Source organism: Hyperoodon ampullatus (assembly GCF_949752795.1).
Source record: "Hyperoodon ampullatus genome assembly, chromosome: 4".
Classification (NCBI taxonomy): domain Eukaryota; kingdom Metazoa; phylum Chordata; class Mammalia; order Artiodactyla; family Ziphiidae; genus Hyperoodon; species Hyperoodon ampullatus.
In genome coordinates this window covers 29,424,597-29,444,956 of record NC_136917.1, presented here as the reverse complement: position 1 = coordinate 29,444,956, position 20,360 = coordinate 29,424,597, and the positions used below count along the sequence as shown (strand labels likewise).

General features: G+C 57.5%; 1 protein-coding gene and 1 pseudogene across 2 annotated transcripts; one reads left to right on the top strand and one right to left on the bottom strand.

The window, feature by feature from the left end:
* The first annotated feature begins 878 nt into the window (after positions 1 to 878).
* LOC307051121 (proline-rich protein 22-like) lies at positions 879 to 3,043 on the top strand (annotated as a pseudogene). The gene is made up of 3 exons: positions 879 to 1,240; positions 1,332 to 1,394; positions 1,833 to 3,043. The product of its transcript is annotated as a proline-rich protein 22-like (transcript).
* Positions 3,044 to 3,188: 145 nt separating this feature from the next.
* LOC307051120 (cation channel sperm-associated auxiliary subunit delta-like) lies at positions 3,189 to 19,276 on the bottom strand (the record flags this gene model as incomplete). Its single annotated transcript, XM_079701468.1, is given in 13 exon segments — positions 3,189 to 3,361; positions 3,706 to 3,791; positions 5,716 to 5,946; positions 7,245 to 7,402; positions 10,060 to 10,162; positions 10,164 to 10,241; positions 11,504 to 11,632; positions 12,998 to 13,072; positions 15,826 to 15,878; positions 16,338 to 16,416; positions 17,498 to 17,556; positions 18,288 to 18,377; positions 19,181 to 19,276. Coding segments are annotated over 13 exon segments (1,410 nt in total).
* Between the last annotated feature and the right edge of the window lie 1,084 nt (positions 19,277 to 20,360).

The following is a 20,360-nucleotide window of genomic DNA, read 5'->3' as shown; positions in this document are numbered from 1 at the left end:
TACGGCCTGGAGCGCTGGGGCTCGGACACGCAGGGCGTGGAGAAGACACGCCGCTTCCTCCTTGAGTGGCTCTCCTTCCTGTGCAGGTGGGATTGGGGTGGCGGGGCGGGGTGTCTTGGGGAGGCCCGGCCCAACCCCGTCCCCGCCGCCCCCACCCCGTCTGTAGGTACGTGCCCGTTGGCCTGCTGGAGCGGCTCCCGCAGAGGATCAACGAGCGGCCGCCCTACTACCTGGGCCGCGACTACCTGGAGACGCTCATGGCCAGCCAGAAGGCGGCCGACTGGATCCGCATCAGGTGCCCGGGAACCGCCGAGGCCCTGGGAGATAGTGCACCAGGGAGCCAGTGGGTGTGGGGCCAGCTGGGCCGGGGGCCACCCCGCCCCAGGCCTGACCCTGCTCCCGCCCTCCTCACAGCGAGATGCTGCTGGGACCGGTGCCGCCCAATGTCGTCTTCCTGCCCAAGCACAAGGCCAACGCCTACAAGTAGCTGCAGGGGCGGGCGGGGGTGTCTGAGCGCCCAGCGGGCTCCCCAAGGAATGAGAAGGCAATAAATTTTATTCTTTTAAAACCCAGGCCCTTTTGTGACCCTGAGGCTGTCTCATGCTGCCCCACCCCCCACCCCACCCCAGCTTTCCCCCACCATCCCCATCCCCGCAGCTCCCTCCTTCCTCACTCATTCACCAGCCCCATACTGGCCACTGCTGGTGCCCAAAGGCCTTGACCACAAACAAGCCACCATAGCTCATGAGATGGGGCCTTGGCCTGTGTGGGTGTGGATCAGGGCGGGCTGCCTGAAGGAAGGGGCCTTGGAGCTGTCAGGCAGGCATTGCTGGCAGAGGTGGGAGGCGGAAGGCAGCAGACCGGGCCCAGTGTCCACCATGCTCTCTGTGACGCCCATCTCTGGCTGCCTTGGTTTCCCATCTGCCCCTGCCTGCCCCGCCCCTCCCCCGCCCCTTACTCGGAACCCTGACCAGTGGGCGGGCCACAGCCTGTGCCTGGAGTAACCGTAGAAACAGAACTACACAGGACAGTGAGCCTCCTCTCTGAGTGGGCTGCCTGTGCTCCCAACTGCTGCCCTCCTGGCCTGCCTGGCCAGGCCCCCGCCTCCCCATGCAGCACCCCAAACCCTTCTACGCACCCGCCGCTCCCCAAGAAGGCTTCAGTCCCTGGAGCCTGGACGCCACCAAAGGGCCCGGCAGCCAGCCTGCTTCCGCCTGCACAGAGCCTCTTCCCACTGCGGGTACGAGGGTGGGGGGCACCCATCGGGGCAGGGACCAGGGCTCTGCCCGCCAGCCTCAGGACCCCACCCAGCTGCCTGTTTTTGTCCACAGGTTCCTCCAACGTCTATCACCCCCCAAACCTGGAGAAAGAGGTGTTTCCAGCTCCTCCAGCAGGTACCGGCCTCCCACCAACCTTTGATGACCGGGGAGTGGGCAGGGGCATCTTGCTCCCACCCTTGACCCTAGATGGCTCCCTCCTCCGAAGGCAAGGCCCGAATCCCTGTCCCCCAAAGAGACCCCTGGACCAAGGTCTGTGTCCCTCATCCCCTAGATGGGGCCCTGAAGGCAAAGCCTATGTTTCTTGTTCCCCAAACAGGTCTCCCAAAGGCAGGCCGGTGTCCCCAGCCCCCCAGATGGGCCCCCAAAGCAAGGCCTGGGGCCCCTGACCTCTAGAGAGGGCCCCAAAGGCAAAGCCTATGTCCCTGTTCCCCAAATGGACCCCAAAATTGGTCCGTGTTCTCCATGCCCCAGACGTGCCCCACAGTTTGGACCCCGTCCACCCCAGGCGGGTCCCAGAACTGCCCCTCTCAGGGCCTCCCTCCCTGGCCACAGGTTTGCAGATGGCGCCCTGCGGCTGCTTCTTTGACCCCCGCGTCTACCGAATCGAGTGGGCCGCCACCGACTTTGGCCAGTCGTCCCTGTACAAGCTGGCGGCTGGGGGCCCCGCCTCGCCAGGCACCTACTTCCCGGAGGCACAGCACTGCTTCAGGGCCCCGGTGCCGCCCCCGCTGCCCCCACTGTTCCGCCACTACCAGCCGCCCCCCGCGGGGCCCTGGTACCGCATGCCCTGCTTCCAGTCCAAGGGACCCGGGGCCGAGGCCCTGGGCTTCGTAGGGGACAGAGGGTCCCCGGCCTTCGCGGAGCTGCCCCCCACCTTGATCAAGCAAGGCCTGGCGCCCCCGCTGCCCCCCAAGGAGAGCAAGTTGCCCCTGCTGCTCACCACGCTGCCCGCCGAGGCCACGCTGCCCCCTGGCGCCTATGGACCTCTCAAGGGCCGCCTGAGCTGGCTGGATGGGCCCGGCGAGCCCTTGACCTTCGCCTTCAAGGAGCCGCCCCCCGGCGCCGGGCCCGGCCCGCTGTACCCGCCGGGCCCCACCAAGCCCAAGGCGGTCCCGCTGGGGGCAGGCGAGGCCAGGACCCCTGAGGTGGCCAGGGCCTTCACGACGCCCAAGAAGGTGATGCTCGAGGACACGAGGAAGCTCTTTGACTGCCTGCCGGGTGGCGCTGAGCCCGCTGGGGCCCCGTGCAAGCCCCCTGGGCCCGCCCTGCCCGACAGCGGGGGCAGCAAGGACGACTCGTCCAGCGACATCCGCTCGCTGCACCTGCCCGACGAGCTGCAGTCCTCGGACTACAGCGTGCCCGAGGTCCTAGATACCGTGTCCGACATGGACTACTTTTACAACTTCATGGTGCTGGACTAGGAGCCGCCGCCCCGCCCGGGGGGGCCCCCCACCGCCAAGCCCTCGGGCAAGAGGAAGGCCGGCAACCCGACTGCCAGGAAGGGGAGGCAGGGCAGCAAGGGCAAGCAGACTGCGGTCCCCACCAGCGCCAGACCCTTGGGGCCCAGGCAGGACCTGGGAGCCGCCCCCATTAAAGCGAATTTGAGCTGTTTGCGCAGTGTCCGGTCAGTGGCATTCAGGGGCCGTGGGCTGTCTCCTCGCCCTCCCTGTCGTCCAGCGGGCCCAGGGCCATGTGGCGAGGCCCCTCGGGACCCCGGCGCCTTCCGGGTGCCGGGCTTCCAGAGTAGAGTCGGGGAGCCCTAGACTTGGGGTTCGGGACAATCCCTCGTCTCCTAGCCCCAGAAAATCCAAGTCACCCGGCAGGGATGGGGGTGCTGCTGGGAGGTGGGGAGACACTGCCCGGACTCGTGCACTGCAAGGATTTCACCTCCATGTTTGATGGGGAAAGTCAGGTCTGCCCAGAGATGGGCAGGAACTTGCCTGGAGACACAGCAGCAAGCGGGGTGGGGCCTGGGGAGAGGCCTGCGGGCTGGGCTCGGCCTCGGCCCAGGTGGAGGGGCCGGTGTCCCCGATGGTGAATGGGAACGCCCCCGCTCGTGTTCACGCGGAGAGCTGGGGGGCCTGGGGTGCAGAGGCAAGTGCTGGGTGGAGGTCTGAGAGTGGGGGCAGGGCAGGCATGTGGGAGACGGTGTCCACCTGGCTCACAGGTGACCCAGACGGGCATGCAGAGTGCACCTGCAGCCCAGCTGGGGGCCAGAGGCCAGGGTGGGTGTGCCTGTCCCAGGATGGGCATCCAGCCAGGCCCCTGCATCTCTGCCTCGGGCCCAGCCACACCTGGGTTCTGCTTCCCAGGGGGCAGGCACGGGGCGGGCTTGCAGTGGTTTTGGAGCTTCAGTGCTCACACCTGTTCCCTCCTGCCTCCGCTCCTTCCCTCTCCAGTCCACGGAGCTCCCTCCCCCCTGTACCCTGGGCCAGGCTCTCGTCTGCCTTTTGCTTCTGGAGAGCCCGGGGCAGCCGCCGGCCACACCCTCCCCTGAAATACTCCAGGCGACTGTGAACGGGGTGAGTTGGTTTCCCAGTGACACCTAAGGAGGTAAGGAGAGATGGAGCTCCCCTCCCCTGCCAGAGGAAGGGCCCTCCTGCCCCAGGCCCTGGGCTGGGTCTCGGGGACCTTCCCTGCTGGTGTCTGCTGGGGAACCCAGGGCGCTTGACTAGGATCCAGGAGGTGGCTGCGTGTGGGCAGGGGGTCTTGGCTGCTGGCACCATGCCTCGAGCCTACGGGTTCCAGGGCTCAGGGAGACAGAGGTGGCCAGCCAGTCTGGGCTGTACCGGGATCACCGCCTGTCTGTGTTGTGAACAGGATGCGGGCCTGGAGGAGCCAGGAGCTCCCTTCCCCCGCTTCCCTCTCAGCCTGCTGTGCCTGCAGCCGTGTTAGGGGTATTTTTGAGACAAATACGAAGTGCCCCCAAGAAGGGAAGGCCCTGGCAAATGAGGCAGATGTGACAGGATGGGCTTGATTTTCTTTAAGATTAATGCGGGCCAAGGGTTGTGAAATGAGGATCACCTGGCAGCCTAACCCGTCCCCTCCAGAGAGGCGTGGAAGGTGGACCAGGCAGCCCCCGGAGGTGGGGGTGTGGTGACTGCCCACTGCAGTGGGTGTGGGAGTGGAGGTTTTTAACGACTGGGTGGAGAGCGTACTGGGCAATTTTTTTTTTTTTTCTGGCCGAGCCACTTGCGGGATCGTACTTCCCGACCAGGGATTGAACCCAGGCCCCAGCAGTGAAAGCACAGAGTCCTACCACGGGACCTCCAGGGAATTCCCTGTGTCGCGCAGTTTAAATGACCGTTGGATGTGTTCTTTTAACCTCAGAGTGATCAGAAAAGTCATTGAGAAAGTTTTCACTAGAATGAGACAACTGTCCCGTGCCACCTGGGGTTTGAATGAAGTGTGGGAGAGGGAAGCTCTGAACGGATGGATAGACTGATCAGACATGCATATACACGTATGTGTACATTGTATGCACACCTATATGTGTATTCACATGTGCATACACAGGTGTGTACACGTACAGATGCATGCATCTGTACACATGCATACGTGCATGTACACGTGTGAGCATGCATGTTATCTACACACGTGCGTGATGAGCTTATGCATATATACATGCGCACACGTGTGTTCACATTATACAAGTGCTCGCGTGTGACATACACATCACCCACACATGCCTACACACGTACGTGAACGTGTATTATAGACATATGAATACACGTGTAGATGTATGTACACATCATCCACACATAGGCAATATGCATGTACATGTATACACACAGGCACATACATGCACAATATCTACACACGCGTGTATGTGTATGCCTTATGTACCTATGTGTTATATACATGTATGTATACATACCTCTGCACATACGTATACACATGCATGTGTGCACATCATCTGTATACATATGTATGCATAACACAGGTACGTGTGAAATATGTGCTATGCTTCCAAGTTTTGTTCATGGACATCACGAAACACACGTAAGCATGTTGGTCTGCGTATATGTCAGGGCTTATCAACAGAGGTGGACCCACGCCCCGTCCCCGTCTTCTGCAGCCCCCGCCCTTTTCCTTGGGTCTCACGTTTCTCTAACAGAACACGTCAAGTGTCCGATGCATCTCTGGGACTTGCCGGTTGATGATCTCACCACATGCCTGTGCCGGCTCGTTTCACCAAAAGCTCCTGTTCGCTGGGACTTGGGCCGCCCACCTTCTCACTGTTCACAACCCACGTAGGTGCCGTAGTTCAAAGGGACTGTGGTGCCAGAATGTTGAGGGAGGCAGGTGGGTGTAGAAACCCCACAAAACATGAGTGACACCCACTGCTGCCGGCTCTCTTACCAAACGCTTTATTTCAAGACAACTCTGCCCCCTCCCTGCCACCCCACCTCCAACCCCAGGGCGTGCTCAGCACCTGGCCCAGACACACGCACGAGACTTCCTGCATCTCCTGCGCAGACTGACCCAGAAGCCCTTGACCCTGAGGCCCTGCTCAGTGTGCAGCAGCTCGGGGATCATGTAGGCCAGCCATACAGACAGCAGGGTGGCCCCCGTGAGCAGGACGATGGTGATCTCAGGCGGGAAGATGGGCAGTGGGAAGGCCCCGTAGACGTAGACGCTGAAGGTGGTCTCCAGGTGACAGTAGCTGCGAGGGGCGGGCAGGGAGAGGCCGTGGGGCACCGCCTTTGGGGGCCTCACCCTTCACCCCAGCAAACTGGGTTTTTTTTTATTTTTTGGCCACGCTGCTCAGCTTGCAGTATCTTAGTTCCCCGACCGAGGATCGAACCCAGGTCCTCGGCAGTGAAAGCGCAGAGCCTAACCACTGGACCGCCAGGGAATTCCCCCGGCAAACGTTTTAAAACTCACGGGGACAAGAGCTGGGCCTGGAGCATTGACGCCGGGCACTGAGTTCCATTTATATCCACTTAACTTCTATCCTCTATAAATCTGTGGTCGTCTCTGTATCGTGTTGGCCAAAAAGTTCGTTTGGGTTTTTCCGTAACATCTTACATATTTTCGCAGAGATCGTATTTTTCCCCAGGACCCCTGTGGTCCCCTGCTCTGGAGACAAGGGATTCCCCCCCGCCTCCATGCCCAGGCTCAGTGTGGGGGGCGGGCAGAAGAGACCAACAAAGCTCTCATCACAGTGGACGCGGAGTGGGGGGCTTGAGCGGGGCCACAAGCGTCCCTCAGGTGGCTGCGAGCAGGTAGGGATGGCAGGATGGAGGGAAGGACACCCAGGTAAGGGGGGGAAGTCGCTGGGGGCTCTGCTGGAGGCAAGGTGCAGGGAGGGCAGGGGATGAGCCTTGCAGGCAGACACCTCTCTCCCCTGGGCATCCCCACCCTGGTGCCTTCTGCCAGTGGCATCCCAGAGCTGGTCCAGGGTCTGGGGCCTTTAGGGAAGGCAGGGTCTCCCCGTGCTTTTGGGGTGGACTTTGTGTCCGTGTGGAAGGGATAGGTGATGGGGGAGCAGGGAATAATGCCGCCCATGTTCCCCCTCCCAGTGGGAGACGTTAATGATCTGAACCAGCACAGTGGGTGGCGAGTATTAACAGCCAGCTCCTGGGGCAGGGTTGGGCTGGCCTGTAATGAGTGTCAGTTTCCTTTCCGTGGTGTCAGTACTCCGGCTGCCAGCGGGAAGCCAACCGGCTTGCAAAATCCCTGGATATCTAATGATCCGTGTTTGGGAGCCAGTCTACACCGGCCCCTGCACCCCACCCGTTAGACATGGCATGAGGGTGACTCTGGTCCCTGAGGGCGGGAACAGGGCTGCTGGTCATTGCTGTTCCCCCGCACCCAGCATGGCCTTTGAATGAGGATTTATTTAGGAAGTGAACAAATGTCATCCTAGAGGAGGGAGAAAAGTGGGTCCCCCTCATGTGTGCAACCTGCCCCCAGAGAGCCAGCTCTTCCCCCAGAGGCCCCTGGTACAGGGTGACTCACCTGTAGTATGGATCCACGATGGAAATGAAGAAGATGTAGATGCCGTTTCTTTGGTCGAAAACGACCTTGTTCTCTGTCGGGCCTCCCAAGATCTGATACGGGACTTTGGGCCATCTCAAGGGTGCATTGTTGTTAGGGTCGTGGCAGCTCACATAATTCTGGGGAGGAGGACAGAGACGTGCCTGCTGGCCCCGGGGGCCGGGAAGGACCGTGCCAGCCCACAGGCGCTACCGCCGCACACACGGCCCCACCGGTGCCACCACCCACCAGCACCCAGGGGTGTGAGTCCAGGACCAAGTGCCCGCTGGGCAGGCCAGCCGATTGGTGACTGTGGAGCCTTCTTCCCACCTTCCTTCTCCTGTGCCTGCCCCAGCTTTGGGGGCTGCAGGCATAACAGCTCTGCTCACCAGGGTCCCTTGCAACTGTGAGTCTTGGTATGAATCACATGCTGCTGATGGCATGTGCTCTTGGTGTTATGGGCTGAGTTGAGTCCCTCCCACAAGTCATATGTCAGAGTCCTAACCCCCAGGACCTCAGGTGGTGACCTTATTTGGAGATGGGGTCTTTACAGGGAATCAAGTGAACATGAGGTCACTAGAGTGGGCCTGATCCAGTATGGCTGGTGTCCTTAGAATAAGGGGAAATTTAGACCCAGAGACGACACGCACAGGGACAAGACCATGGGAAGATGAAGCAAGCGATTGGGGCGATGCATCTACAAGCCAAGGAATGCAAAGATGGCCAGCAAATCACCAGAAACCAGGCCAGAGGCCTGGGACAGATTCTCCCTCATGGACTCAGAAGGAACCAGCCCTACCGACACCTCGATCTGGGACTTTTGGCCTCCAGAACTGGGAGAGGATAAATTTCTGGTGTTTAACCCATCTGGTTTGTGGTCCTTTTGTTACACAGCCCTAGCTGACTAACACACCTGGGGAACCTGACGGTGGAAGTGAGACAGAGCCACCAGGGCTTCTCGGGAAGCAGTCGTGGGTGCCCAGGTGGCAGCTGTGGCTTCTCCACCCTGCCTTCAGATCCCGGGGTGTCACATAAAGGGGGATATGCCCTTGAACTCAACTGTTTGCCCTTCACCGGTGCATCACGCTGGCTCCCTGAGCTAAACACATACTAAGGGTCTCGCCTACACCCTGATCTTCTGCACTATTTGCCTGTGGACCCAGAAGGGAGGATGGGGCTAGGCTTGTAAACAAGAGAAGAGATGGACATTCCCAAAGCAAAAGTGTAAAAATAGCAGTGAGTCCAACGTTATGAGAAATAAGGAACTCGGGACTTCCCTGGCGGTCCAGTGGTTAAGAATCCACGCTTCCACTGCAGGGGGCATGGGGCTGATTCCTGGTCGGGGAACTAAGATCCCGCATGCACCGTGGTGCAGCCAAAAATAAAGAAAGAGAATAGAAGGAACTCATTTTGCATGGCAAAGTAAGCAAAAACCGAAAGACAAAAGAGGCAAACTGGGGGAACTATTAGCAAATTACATCGCAAATAAAAGCTTAATCTCATGGATCTATAAAGAGCTCTTAAAAATGCAGAGAAGGGGCCTTCCCTGGTGGTGCAGTGGTTGAGAGTCCGCCTGCCAGTACAGGGGACATGGGTTCGTGCCCCGGTCCGGGAAGATCCCACATGCTGCAGAGCAGCTGGGTCCATAGCGCAAAAAAAAAAAAAAAAAAAAAAAAAAATCCTTTGGGAGTAAAAGAAGAAAAGCTGGACTGCATATAAACTATGTGAAATAAAATGGAGACAGCTGCTTTGCCTAAAGACCATTTATTTGCCACAGCTAGCTCCACCTCATGGTTTTTAGTGTTTTAGCAGTTCAGTGGCTGTTTAACAGCCAGCCCATCCAATGACTGTGCTGGACATGCAGGCACTGTGGCTCTGTCTTGATAGAAAAGCCCTCAGGGTTCTACAAAATCGGCCACCAGGGCTGATGGGAAAAAAAAGTAATGGGACAATCTCTTAAATGCATGCATGCCACTTTGAACGAGAGGGCTAATAAAAAGAATGCAAATACAAACACCGGCACAGTCAGAAAATAATAAATAAGCAAAGCTCCGTGTGTGGCTCGTTCTTTTTAAAGAAACGGTCAGGGTGGTGGTGTTTGGGTAATATTGCGAATGCACAAAACGCATACCCGAGTTGTAGGAGTTGCACGCGTTAAAATCGTTCATTATCGGTTATGTGAATTTCACCTTGAGCAGAACAGACCGTAAATATAATCAAGCCCCTTAAATGACGGGCATTTGGATGGTTCCAGAAGTTTGCACATCATCAGCAGTCTGCTCCATGAGCGCCTTCGTCCCTACACCTCCGATCGTCTCCGATTCCCTTGGGAGAGATTCCCAAAGAGTTTGTGCATCTTACATTTCCATCCCCTGCCGCCCCATCTAGAGACTGAATGTCTGCCACGCCCCCCACCCATTCATATGTTGAAACCTACCCCAGAAGGTGATGTATTAGGAGGCGGGGCCTTTGGGAGCTGATTAGGTCCTGGGGGTGGAGCCCTCCTGAAGGAGATTGGCGCCCTTATAAAGGGACCCAGGAGTGCTCCCTCCTCCTTCTGCCATGTGAGGACACAGAAGGCACCACCCAGGAGCCAGACACCAAATCTGCTGGCGCCTTGATCTTTGACTCAGCCTCCAGAACCGTGAGAAACCAATGCTGCTGTTACAAGCCGCAGGGTCCATGGTGATCTTTACAGCAGCCTGAACAGACTGAGTCGGCCCCCAACACACAGTGGGCCTGACCTGTCGTCGCCTTCTGCGACCTGTTTTGGGAATAATCAGAACGCAGGCCCTACCTCTCGGTCCCAGGCGAAGGGCCCTTTGTCGCCGGCCGTCTTGGCGATGGTGGTCCAGTTCTGCGGCTGGGAACTGCAGAGGGCCATGTCGGCCGTCAGGGCGTGTGTACGTGAACAGCCCGTTCACCTCCAGCAGGACGTACTCGGCCTCGACCACCTCCTGGAACTTTCCTTCCCTCCACCTGGGACACACCATACACAGGCAAGGCTGCTGGGGGGCCGTCGTTGGGGGGGGAGGCTGGGGGCCCTGATGTGTTCTGAGACCATCTGGGGGTGGTGGGAGGTGGCAGAGCAGGGCAGGGCCACCCTCTCCCCCCACCAGGCTGACACTTCTGGGACAGACAACGCGGATATGCAGTGGCAGGTGGGGACAGGACGCTGACGGGGTCGGGGTTGCTTATTTGGACAGGACGCTGACGAGGTCGGGGTCAGGGACTGGGGGTTGCTTATTTTTTGACACCTGCAAACATTCCAGAGGTATACATTTAGGTCGGTGAATTAAGGTTGTTCTAAATCCTTATTTGGGGGGGAATTCCCTGGTGGTCCAGTGGTTAGGGGTCTGGGCTTCCACTGCCGCGTACCCGGCTTCCATCCCTGGACGGGGAACTAAGTTCCCCACAAGACGCGGGGGCCAGAAAAAAGAAAAACAAAACTTATTTTTGGATGCACGTTTGTCTCCTGCCAGGTTGGGGCTTACACCCCTCCTCTGATGGGACCCTTCCCTTGGTCCTCACCCCAGGCCGGCAGGCACCCCACCACGTGGCAGCTCTGAGTTCGGGGCGTGCCCAGCCCACAGTCTCACCTGGGTGTGCGACTGAGGCCACGAGGAGCTAACACGTGACGTTCTAATGAACCTAAGTGTTGCCACGTGTGAGTGGTTTCTGCCACCGTTCAGTCCGTCAACAGCTATTTAGTGCAGTGGTGTGCGGGGGCGGCGTGGGGATGGGGACGGAATGAAGGAAGACAGAATCCACCGAAGGGGGCAGAGCCAGTGGCATGGCCTGAAATGTGTCCCCCAAATTCCTATGTGAAGCCCTAACACCCAGTGCGACTGGATTTGGAGGTGGGGCCTTTAACGAGGCAATCAAAGTTGAGTGAGGTGATAAGGGTGGGCCCTGATGCCACGGGAAGTGGCAGCCTCTGCGGCCAAGGAGAGAGGCCTGGGGGAAGCAGCCTGCCCACACCTTGAACTTGGACTTCCGGCCTCTAGGACTGTGAGAAGGTCAGTGTCTGCTGTTTAAGCCCCCGAGTCTGTGGTGTTTTGTTAAGGCCGCCGAGCTAAGACGGGGAAGGGGAGGGGACGTGTGAGCTGAGAGCTACGGAGGGAAAAGGCAGGGAGAGGATGCGGCCAGAGCAAAGGGGTGGAGAGGGCTCTGGGGGCCTGTGATGATGGTGAGGGCGGCGGGGGGCTGGCGGGGAGGGGGACTGGGGGGTGGGTCCTCACAGCTCCACCACCGGCTTCCATGGGGTGTCGTAGTAGACGAGAATGGGGCAGCCCAGCTTCTCATAGTGGTAAGGCACCTCCAGGTCCTCCGTGGCCTTCTGACCCCGGAAGTTGGGGTCGTAGGCTTCCGTGTGGGAGAGCAGGACACAGACACGGGCGAGCTCCCACCAGGCGCCCGGACGTCCCCCCACCCACAGCTCCGCTTCTTCCCTGCACATGGGGTCACGATCATGGAGGCGTGTCTGAGCGGGGGAGTCAGAGTCATGGTCGAAATGACCTTGGGACCCCTGCGGTGGTTGACATTCCGGGTCCACTTAGCTGGGCCCCAGCACCTCGACTGTGTTCAGATGAGATTCTGGGTGTTTCTGTGAGGCTCTTCTTTGGGGCAGAGGTTAATATTGAAATCAGTAAAGCAGTGCTCTCCCTAATGTGGGTGCAGCTGGAGGCCTGAGTAGAACAAACATGGGCCTCCCCCAGCAAGAAAGAAGTCGGCCTGCAGATGGCCTTGAACTAGAACTGCAACTCTTCCCTGAGCTGCCAGCCCCCAGCCTCCCCCATCAGACTGTGCACTCACCAGACCTCTACAGTCCGGGAACCAAGTCCTTAAAATAAATCTCTGTCTCTGTCACTCTGTCTCTGTCTCTCTGTGCCTCTGTGCCTCTGTGTCTCTCTGTCTCACACATACATCCTGTGGCTTCTCTCTCTCTGGAGCCCCTGACTCACACACTCTCATGCCCCCAGGCGCTCTGGCTGCAGCCTCACTGGTTGGCAAGTCCAGCAGCACCGGTTTCCGTCTCGGCCGTGGGTCTGGATGGGGGACGGACTCTTGGCTTGTGTTGGAGGGGGGAGGGTCACGTCGTAGAAGACCCACGAGTGTCTTCCCATGCCAGGGGGTTGGTGGTGTGCACCAGTGTGGGAGGGGCTCTCTGTGCCGCCCTGCAGAGGGGGTCACCTTGGCCGGCCACCCCCTCCTGCCTTGGCTGGACAGTGTCTGGCCAACTCCGCTAGCTGGGATGAAGAGGGGACCTGGCTCCAGGAGCTGGTGGCAGGCTGGGGAGGGGTCTGAAGGCTGGCCCAGAAGGTGGCAGAGCCTGGGCAGACCTGGGCCAGGGGCCCTGCCACATCACACTGATTCCCCGAAGGCCCAGCCACCTTCCCTACCTGTCTGCTCGCTCCCTCGGATTCCTTGTGGGCTGGATATCAATTGGCACGGTATCAATTTTAAAATGATCCTTTTTTTCCTTTCTTCAAAAAAAAAATTGTTTTCTTTTCCATTACGGTTTAAAAATGATTCTTGGGACTTCCCTGGAGGTCCAGTGGTTAAGACTCTGAGCTTCCACTGCAGGGGGTTTCAGTCCCTGGTGGGGGAACTAAGATTCCTCATGCTGGCGCCGTGCGGCCAAATACATAAATAAAAATTTAAATAATGATTCTTGATTCGCCTTTGGCTCATGCATACCTAATGGACATGTGTGTGTGTGGGGGGGGGCTCACCTCTCAATGACGTAGCTATAGTTGTCCTGAAGGGCCACGGGGTCGAGGACGCCATTGTAACAGGCTGAGATTTCACTGCGAGCAACAAAAGATAGTGAGAAGCTGCCCGAACCCATGCGGGACCAAAGAATTGTGAATTGTTCCCTTTGACATATGTTATCTCCCCATTGGTTGAATTTTGAGCCCTTTCTTACTTTCTGGTTCTCCAAGATGCTCCAGGCTCATCTTGAATCTTCCCTGCCTGGCCTAGAATCAGCCATTTCGCCAAGGAGCCCTAATTCCTTGTATTGGAGAATGATGTTACACGTGGAGATGTGGGAGCTGGGTGTCCTGACTTTTGAGACAATCCTTTCCCTGTTTTTCTTTGTACTGTTACCATCTGTGCATGTATTCTTAAGCAACATGCAGTCCTCCCTTGGTATCTGCAGGGGATTGGTCCAGGATCTGCCGTAGATAACAAAATCCGAGGATGCTCAAGTCCCATAGTGGGGCCTCTGTATCCTCGGGGTCCACAGCCACAGATTCAACCAGCCACGAACTTAAACACGATCCACCCTTGGCTGGTTGAATCCGGGGATGCAGAACCTGCAGATACAAGGGCTGACTGTAGTTTATTTTTGCCCGATTTTGGATTTTTTTTTTCTGTGCCACCCAGCTTGTGGGATCTTAGTTCCCCAACCAGGGATGGAACCTGTGCCCCTTGCAGTGGCAGTGCAGAGTCCTAACCACTGGACTGCCAGGGAGTTCCCCTGATTTTGGATTTTTTTTTTTTTAAGACTAGAATCATGCTGTGTATTCTTTTGATTCCATGCCCACGTTTGTACGATCCATCCAGGCACTTCTGCCCCGTTCGTTTTCCCTGCTGTGACATTCTGTTGTACCAAAACCCTGCACTTGGTTTACCCATCCTTCTGTCGATGGACATTTCAGTTGGCCTGCTTCCAGCTTGGAGCTATTCAGAGTAATGCTGCTGAGAACATTCTGGAACCTAGATCAGTGCAGATGTGCATGAGTGGAATTGCTGGTGGAAAGAAGTGCTTTCCAAAGCAGCCGAAAAATGTACACGCCCACCGGCAATGTCTGGGGGTTCCTGAGGCTGCCAGAGGGGTTCCCATCCTTATAGTACTACTTTGCAGGCTTTGTCAATTCTGCCATGCTCGTGCCGAGTATCGGTCTCTATCGTAGCGTTCATTTTCATTTTCCTATGAAATGGACCACTTTTTCAACACCTTTTTGTGTTTATCAGCCTTTTCCCCCCCTTTTTTGGGAGTGCCTGCTGAAGCCTTTTGCCCATTTTTTTCTATACTTTTTTTTTTCTGATTCGTAGGAATTCTTTATAAATTCTGGATACAAGTCCCTTTTTAGTTACACGTGTGGCAAATACCTTTCCCACTCTCTTTATGGCAGCAGCTTTTTTTTTTTTTTTTTTTTTTTCTTTGCGTTACGCAGGCCTCTCACTGCTGTGGCGTCTCCCGTTGTGGAGCACAGGCTCCGGACTCAAAGGCTCAGCAGCCATGGCTCACGCGCCCAGCCGCTCCACGGCATGTGGGATCTTCCCGGACCGGGGCATGAACCTGTGTCCCCTGCATTGGCAGGCGGACTCTCAACCACTGCGCCACCAGGGAAGCCCATGGCAGCAGCTTTGAAAAGATTGTTTTAAAGACTTTCCTGCACATATGTTCTAAATACTGCTAACATCATTTATTGACTCAATAAAGCGTTTCCCTTTTGGGGGGAAAATCTGGTAAAACCGTCACTTGACTTTATTATTGCCCCATGCAGTGGAGCGCTGAGGCTGGCTCTTACTAGCTCCGAGAGACAGCTGTTATATCCTCAGGAGTTTCATGAGCCAGTAGAGACTCACTTTGGTAGTGATCTGTAGGCTCCATGGGAGCATTTACACCACGGGAATTGGCAAATGCCACAAATCTGGGCCTCCCCCAGAACTGGCTGTCGCTCATTTGCTGGCACCCCACCGCCCGAAGGGGAAAACGTAGGGCAGTTTGGCCAGTCTTCAGGGGTTCTTCCTTTCTTTTTCTTGGTCTCTCATGGCTGCGTTCTTTGCAGTAACTATGGATCCTGGAGGCAAAGTTCCTCAGATTTTCAGCAGGCGATTAAACCCAAAATCTCTGAGCAGTTTTATAAATTTATTTACTTCATTTATTCATTTTTGGCTACATTGGATCTTCGTTGCTGTGCACGGGCTTTCTCTAGTTGCGGCGAGCGGGGGCTGCTCTTCCTTGCGGAGCGTGGGCTTCTCACTGCGGTGGCTTCTCTTGTTGCGGGGCACAGGTTCGAGGCGCGTGGGCTCAGTAGTTGTGGCAGGCGGGCTCCGTAGTTGTGGCTTGCAGGCTCTAGAGCGCAGGCTCAGTAGTTATGGCGCATGGGCTGAGTTGCTCCGCGGCATGTGGGATCTTCCCGGACCAGGGCTTGAACCTGTGTCCCCTGCATTGGCAGGCGGATTCCTAACCACTGCACCACCAGGGAAGCCCTCTCTGAGCAATTTTCATCAAAATGAGGAACTCAGGGACTAAAAGGGAGAAAGGGAATGAGCAAAGGATGAGGGAGCAGGGAGAACATGTAAATTTCACCAAGTCGGTGGGGGGTGGTGGGAGAGGGCAGCCACCCACTGTAGACTCTAACTTAATCTGTTAGGATTAATTATTGAGCTATTCGTTATGGAAATGTTAAACGTATGCAAAAGCAGACAGAGTAGTGTCACCCGACTTTAGCAGTTGTGAAGCAATGGTGACCATCTCATCCAGTCCCCACTCCCCACCTCGCCACCTCTCACTTCTCCACTCTCCACCCCATATCGACATACTCACTTCTGAATGACGATCTTCTTCTCCAGGTCACAACCGACTGAAATGCGGGCTGTCTGCAGCGGCGGGGGGATGTGGCGGGGAGAGCCAAGGCGGGGATGTGGACGCTGACTCCGGTCAGCGAGAGCACCATGAAAGCCCACGAGGGGGCGCACTTGACGCAGCCGGGACCAGAAACCCTGCGCCTGGGTCGCAATGCGGTGTCCAGGTGCCTGGGACTCACAGAGTCAAGTCCTAAGAAGCTGCCTGATCTGTGGGGCACCGCTAAGGTCCCGCCGTCTGATAACCCCCAGCTAGTACACCTGCTCCGAGGTTGGTGTGTCCTGAGGCACAACCCTGGGGGAAGACGATGGGGAAGGGGCAGCGACCTTGGCAACCAGGGCAGAATCACCTCCGTTTCCAGATCCTGAGTGTGAGCTTGGCCAGCCACTAGGGGACAAGCCAGCCAAGGCCTGCTGTCATCAGTCTTAACACTAAGGACAAAGAGTATGGGACAGCAAAAGTTTTGGTCATAACAGTGGCTTAAGGTCCAAGCATGAAATTTCTTTGTTGGCTATGTCCAGAGTGATGGTTGATATTGTGGGTCTCTTTATGCTGCAAGGCAATGGGAGTGTGTGTTATTGCAGTAAAAAGCATCAACAACCCACTCATTCATTTATCTATGCATCCACCCATCCTTCCATCCATCCATCCACCCATCCATCCATCCATCCATCCATCCATCCATCCATCCATCCATCCATCCATTTCTCCATTCATTCATTCATCTGTTCATCCAGTCTGTCCAGAATATTGACCAAGAACATCTGCTCACGCATGGTGGCACCACCCTCCCTCTAGTTTCTTCCTCTTTTTGAGTCAGTTTTGTTAATTTATATAGAATTACTTATTGAAAAGAGCATCTGAGCCCGTTTTATTATCACCTAGCTGCATACAATGTTTTCTCATTGTTCTTTTTTAAAAATTTTTTAATTTTTCGATTTATTTTTATTTTTGGCTGTGTTGGGTCTTCGTTTCCGTGCGAGGGCTTTCTCTAGTTGTGGCAAGCGGGGGCCACTTTCGTCGCGGTGCGCGGGCCTCTCACTGTCGCGGCCTCTCTTGTTGCGGAGTACAGGCTCCAGACGCGCAGGCTCAGTAGTTGTGGCACACGGGCCTTGTTGCTCCACGGCATGTGGGATCCTCCCAGACCAGGGCTTGAACCCGTGTCCCCTGCATTGGCAGGCGTATTCTTAACCACTGCACCACCAGGGAAGCCCTGTATGTATATTCTTTTTCAGATTCTTTTCCATTATGGTTTATTACAGGATATTGAATCTAGTTCTTGTGCTATACAGCAGGGCCTTGTTGTTTACCTCTCCTATATATAATAGTTTGCACCTGCTAACCCCAAACTCCCAACGCATCCCTCCCCCACCTCCCCCTTCCCCTTTGCAACCACAAGTCTGTTCTCTATATCTGAGTCTGTTTCTATTTCATAAATAAGTCCATTCGTGTCACAGTTTAGATTCCACAAATAAGTGATATCATATGGTATTTGTCTCTCTGTAAGAGTTTAATGGTTCTCGCCTTACTGTCCTTGGAGTGGGGGGAGTCTGGATGTCGGCCCTGATTCCTTGGCTCCTGCTAAGGGGACACCCTGGGGCCACCCAGCACTACCATCCGGGTGATGACATACCTGGAGGTGAAGTTGGGGTCAGCCCTGCCCCAGTGCTGCTGCTGCCTCAGTGAAATGTTCTGCAGAAGCAAAAGAGAAAATGCAACTACAAGAGTGGAACAGCCCAGGGTGGTCCCGCAATCAGGGTTCAGGAGAGACGGAGGGCAGGATGGGGGTGTTGGGAGGAGGAACCCGGGAGCCATCCAGCCTGCCTCTGGTTCTAAGCCCGTGAAAGGCTTCTGGAAGCTCATGGGAATGACCCCCAAGCTCCCTGCCTTTGTCCCGGGGACCCACAGTGGGGCGTGACTTAGTTTCCCCTCCTACTTAGCTGTGATGTGACATGGTCTGATCCAAAGAGTCTGTTGTGGTCTGGGGTCAAGTCCCAACTCCCTGGTGTGACTGTGAGGCCTGGCTCTGCCCTATGGATCCCCCAGACCCATATTTGGCCAAGACCCTCCCGGTGGCCCCGGCTTGTCTCCTGATGCCTGGGTTTACCCAGCTAACTCAGGTCTCACGCCCTCCCCGGGTGGGTCAGGCTCCCCGCCACATCCTCCTTGACCCTTCTGTGTGACACCTGCTGCCCTCACTCTCTGGGGGACTGCGGCCTGCCTGGGGTGGGGGAGGGGCGGGGGCTGTGTCCCCTCAACATTCCACAGCACCTTATCTGGGTGTGTGTAAGGAAGGGAAGCAGGAAGGAGGTCCGACGAGGGACACCCTGAGGCGGCTGGACCTGGCTGGCCCAGTCGGTTAAGGCCGAGCCCCTCTCCCGTGGGTTTGGGGGGGGGGAGGGGACGGGGAGGGGCGAGCTCACCAGTCTGTGCTTGGTGTTCCCCTCGTAGGTGTAGCCGTCCTCGTAGATGACAGCCTGCAGCCCCAGGGAATGGGGGTTGCTCACCATCACCTGGGGGCGGGATGGGAGACGCACGCTCTGTAAGGCGCCAGCAGGCGCGGCGGGGAGCAGCTGGGGGCGCACCCACAGGTGACCCCGGTCCCCCTTCAAACTGAAGACCCAGCTTGCTCTGCAAACGCAGCTGCCGGCTCCGACCCCAAATGCACTCGCCCCCCCACGGCCCCCCGTGTCATCCACACCCCCTAACTGTGGCTCTGAGTCCCGTCGTGCAGACAGCCTGGGGTTGCAGCCTGCAAGACGCAGAACTGTCCCTGGTGCGCGGAGGGGCCCGTCCTGCAGGGGTGGGGGAAGGGGGGGTGATGAGAGGGCACAAGGCAAGAGCCAGAGCCAGCCTGGCGCCCCCTCGCGGGCCCTGGTCCCAGCTGGCTAGACATCCCCTTGAATCCTTACACTGGCCCACCCCGCCCACCCCCGTTTTCAGCTTCATTGTTTGCACCCAAGAGTCCAGGCTTGGACACGTGGGTTTCCAGGAGGGAAGCCGGCGCTGGCTGAGCTGAGAGGGAGGAAAAGGCATTTTTGGAAAGGTTCTGGGGCAGCTCCGAAGAAGGGTGGAGAGCCGGCACAGAGGTGGTGGGAGAGGAGGCTGGGCTGGCAGATGGACAGCCACGGCCAGGCATGTGGACACTGATGAGGAGGAAGAGGAGTTTCTAGGGGGCTTCCTGAGTGAGTGTGTCTTCCGGGAGGATGCCAGGGAATTTCCAGAGCCTGGGAATTGTGGGCACAGGATGTGAGGCCAGGGATGCTAGGGATGCCAGGTATCAGAAACACTTGTCAAACAGATAAAGCATGCTTACTAGTGGGATTGGTGATGTGTTGGGCCGGGGTATCATGAGGGCCGTCAACTCCAACTCACTCGGGGCGCAGCGGGTGTTGGGACCCCCGAGGCACATCCCTTTCTAACCATTCCTCCCTTCCTGCTCCTCCCTCCTGGTCTTTGGCTCTCCCTCCATCTCTGTCTCCACCTGTCTGTCTGTGTGTCTGTCTGTCTCTCTCAGTCTGTCTCTCCCGGGCTCTCTGGGTCTTTCTCTCTCTCTGTCTCTGTCTGATTCTCCGCCCCCTGCCCCTCCCTCCCTCCCTACCTGGCTGCCTCTCCTCCAGCTCCAGGGCCGCTCTCGGGAGCAGCGCTACACCAAGCTGGCCGACTGGCACTACATCGAGCGGTGCGTGACAGCAGCCAGCCCCATGCCCCTTTTCGGTGGGTCCCCTGCCACCAGAGGCCACGCACCGGGGCCCACTCCTCACCTGGGCCCCCTCGTGCCCCGATGGGGAATGCTGCTGGGCTGAGGAGAACTCCCGAAGCCCCGGCATCCCCGCCTGCACACAGCTCCCTGAGGCCCCAGTCTCTGTCCTTCAGGAAACGGGGACATCTTGTCGTACGAGGACGCCAACCGCGCCATGCAGACTGGCGTCGCTGGGATCATGATCGCCCGGTAAGTGTGCCCGGGGCGGGGATACAAAGAACCAGCCAGGGCTACCCCTGAGCGCCCAGCCTGCAGCTCGGGGGAGGTGAGGGCGCGTCTGAGTTTGTGCCCAACGCCGGTGCCCCCCAGCCCGCCAGCCCGCCCCCTGCTCTGTTATTCCCCGGGCAGGGAGATGTCAGAGGTGGCTGCTTATGGGGCCGGGGTGAAGGGTACTGGAACTTTCTGTAGCTGTGGGCTCAGGGTTGTGGCTTGGAACTCTTGGGCTTTGCAGGTTGTGTGAGCATGGCCGGGAGGTTGGGGACCATGGGTTTGGGGGCTGGGGTTCCGCCACCGGCCTGCTGACCACCGCCCGCCTGCAGCGGCGCCCTGCTCAAGCCGTGGCTGTTCACGGAGATCAAGGAGCAGCGGCATTGGGACATCTCGTCGTCTGAGCGCCTGGACATCCTGCGGGACTTCGCACACTACGGCCTGGAGCGCTGGGGCTCGGACACGCAGGGCGTGGAGAAGACACGCCGCTTCCTCCTTGAGTGGCTCTCCTTCCTGTGCAGGTGGG